Source organism: Colobus angolensis, unplaced genomic scaffold (assembly GCF_000951035.1).
Source record: "Colobus angolensis palliatus isolate OR3802 unplaced genomic scaffold, Cang.pa_1.0 Scaffold55, whole genome shotgun sequence".
Taxonomy (NCBI): Eukaryota; Metazoa; Chordata; class Mammalia; order Primates; family Cercopithecidae; genus Colobus; species Colobus angolensis.
In genome coordinates, this window is record NW_012119043.1 from 7,204,324 (window position 1) to 7,206,698 (window position 2,375).

Here is a 2,375-nt window from a genome sequence, read left to right on the forward strand (position 1 = left end):
AGCTCTCTTCTTGACATCTTTTCACTTCTAGCAGTGGGGTCTCCACACCAGGATGGAGGGAGCAGGGTCCATCGCTGGACCAAGACCTGCATCCCTGCCCAGTGAAGCCCTGGCTTAGTGCTGTGTGACTGGAACAGCTTTTTCAACCTCTCTGGACCTCAATTTATCTTCCCACTTGACAATAGTAGGAGTAATAGACTTCCCAACTCCCCTAGGAGTAAGACTAAAGGGGACAGAACTCAAAAGAAGCTCAAGGGATTGCAGTTAGACATCAGGGTGAATTTCCCTTGCTGTAGGCCAGGGCTGAAATAATGTGCGCAAGGAAGCCTGAGGATGGTCCTTTCCATCTTCTTCCCTTGGGGGATATCAACTCAGTATCTTGTCAAAAGAAGTACTGCTATGAAACCCGGTGAGCACAGCCCTGGGCACAGTGAATGCAGAATAAGGTTTATGGAGCAAATGAGCAGCTGAAATGGGGCCAAACTCAGTCTCCTCCCACTCCACCAGAAACCCTGTTAGTGCCCATAGGAGGATGTCCCAAGGATGACCCTCAATGACCCCCATCTCCTGGTATCACACCCTTGAGTGTGGGCTGAACCTAGAGACTTGCTTCTAAAGAAGAGCATGCAGAAAGAGTGATGGGTGTCACTTCCGTGGTTAGGTTACAAAAGACTGTGATGTCCTTGCTCCTGGTACTGTCATTGTCCTTCTGGCTTGCATGCTTTGTTGAAACAAGCCACCATGCTGGAAAGACCCATGGGTGAGTGAGGGTGGCTGCCAGCCAACAGCCAGCAAAGAACTGAGTTCTGCCAACAAGCATGGGAGTGACCTTGGATGTGGAACCTTCCCCAGTCCAGCCTTGAGATAAGACCACAGGCCCAGCTGACACCTTGATTGCAACCTCTGGAAGACCCTGACATGTGGAACCTAGCAAGGAACCTAGCCCAATTCCTAAACCACAGAAACTGAGACAACAAATGTGGTTCTTTCAAATCACTACCTTTTGGGGTAATTTATTACATAGCAATAGACAACTAAGATAATGCCCCTAGCATGCGGGAACAGAGTGGCCAGGTGGTTTGCCCCAAGTCATACAGCACGTTCATGGGAAATAATCCCCAAGTCTGATGACCTGTTCCTTCTTGGTCTGGCCATCATCCTATTACAATCCCCGCCCCCTGCCCCCCACAAACCTCCTTTCTAGGCTGGAATGAGCTTCTCACCCCCTGTCCTGGGAGAAAGCCCTTCGTCAACAGACACCAGCCTCCTTAGCACAGTAGGATGGGTGGAATCCATCGGCCAGGATCTCATGAGGCTCTTCCAGGGCTTCATGGTGAGAACTTTACAAAGAGGGAGGTGGGAAATGAGTGAGGAATGAGCCAGGTGCCTCTTTCATGGGAGCCTGGAGAGAGAAGGTAGAGCCACTGCCTGGGAGGCTACCATTCATTGCCTTGGCTTTCAAGGAAAACAGGAGGGTTTCTAGAGCACAATGGAGTTACAAAACCACCGCTAGTTTAGGCAAGTGAGAAGACCACAGTGCACAGGGTGGGGCTCCCAGTGATGAGGAAGCCACGCAATGGTACAGCCCAAGCTGCATCTCAGAACTCCACCCGCACCCTGCACTCCGTTGAGTTGTGGGACTAGATGTCCTGATTGAGGGAGGGTCCGTTTTTCAGACCCAGTACACCTGGGACCTCCTGAGACCCACCCCTCCTCCTTCCTGGATTACCAGGGGTTCTCCTGCCTCCTCTGGCCTCCCTCACTTACTTGAACTGCGGGATGTCCCTGCACAGCTCCACGTTGGGGCGCCAGGTCCGGCACTCCAGCCTCGTCTGGGCCACCTTCAGCGGGCCCTCCTTGGCCATGATGGACCTTTCCAGCAGCATGATGGTGTTCTCGGCCTGGAAGATCTCCTGCAGCGTCTGAGAGGGAACACACAGGTGTCACCACCCACCAGGCCCTTTTGACCTCCTCTGACTGGGGACCTGGGGGCAGCTCAAGTCAACTAGGTCAGCCTCCAGCCAGGCACTTACGATACCCCTTCCCTGGCCTTGAGTACCTGTGGGGCAGGGAGCTCACCCTTCCTACGAAACCCTGAGGCCCCAGGCACGGTGGCTCATGCCTGTAATCCCACACTTTGGGAGGCCGAGGCAGGTGGATCACCTGAGGTCAGGAGTTGTAGACCTGCCTGGCCAACATGGTGAAACCCCATCTCTACTAAAAATACAAAAATTAGCTGGGCATGGTGGCAGGCACATGTAATCCCAGCTACTCGGGGGACCGAGGCAGGAGAATCACTTGAACCTGGGAGGCGGAGGTTGCAGTGAGCTGAGATCACGCCGTCACACTCCAGCCTGGGTGACAAGAGTGAGACT

At 53.5% G+C, this 2,375-nt stretch overlaps 1 protein-coding gene across 1 annotated transcript in view; it reads right to left on the reverse strand.

The window, feature by feature from the left end:
- The window catches only part of TEKT5 (tektin 5), a 65,785-nt gene that overhangs the window by 6,381 nt on the left and 57,029 nt on the right, over nucleotides 1-2,375 (reverse strand). Inside the window, exon 6 of the mRNA XM_011961390.1 lies at nucleotides 1,768-1,922. Within this exon, the coding sequence (XP_011816780.1) occupies nucleotides 1,768-1,922 (155 nt within the window). The remainder of the gene's footprint in view (nucleotides 1-1,767; nucleotides 1,923-2,375) is intronic.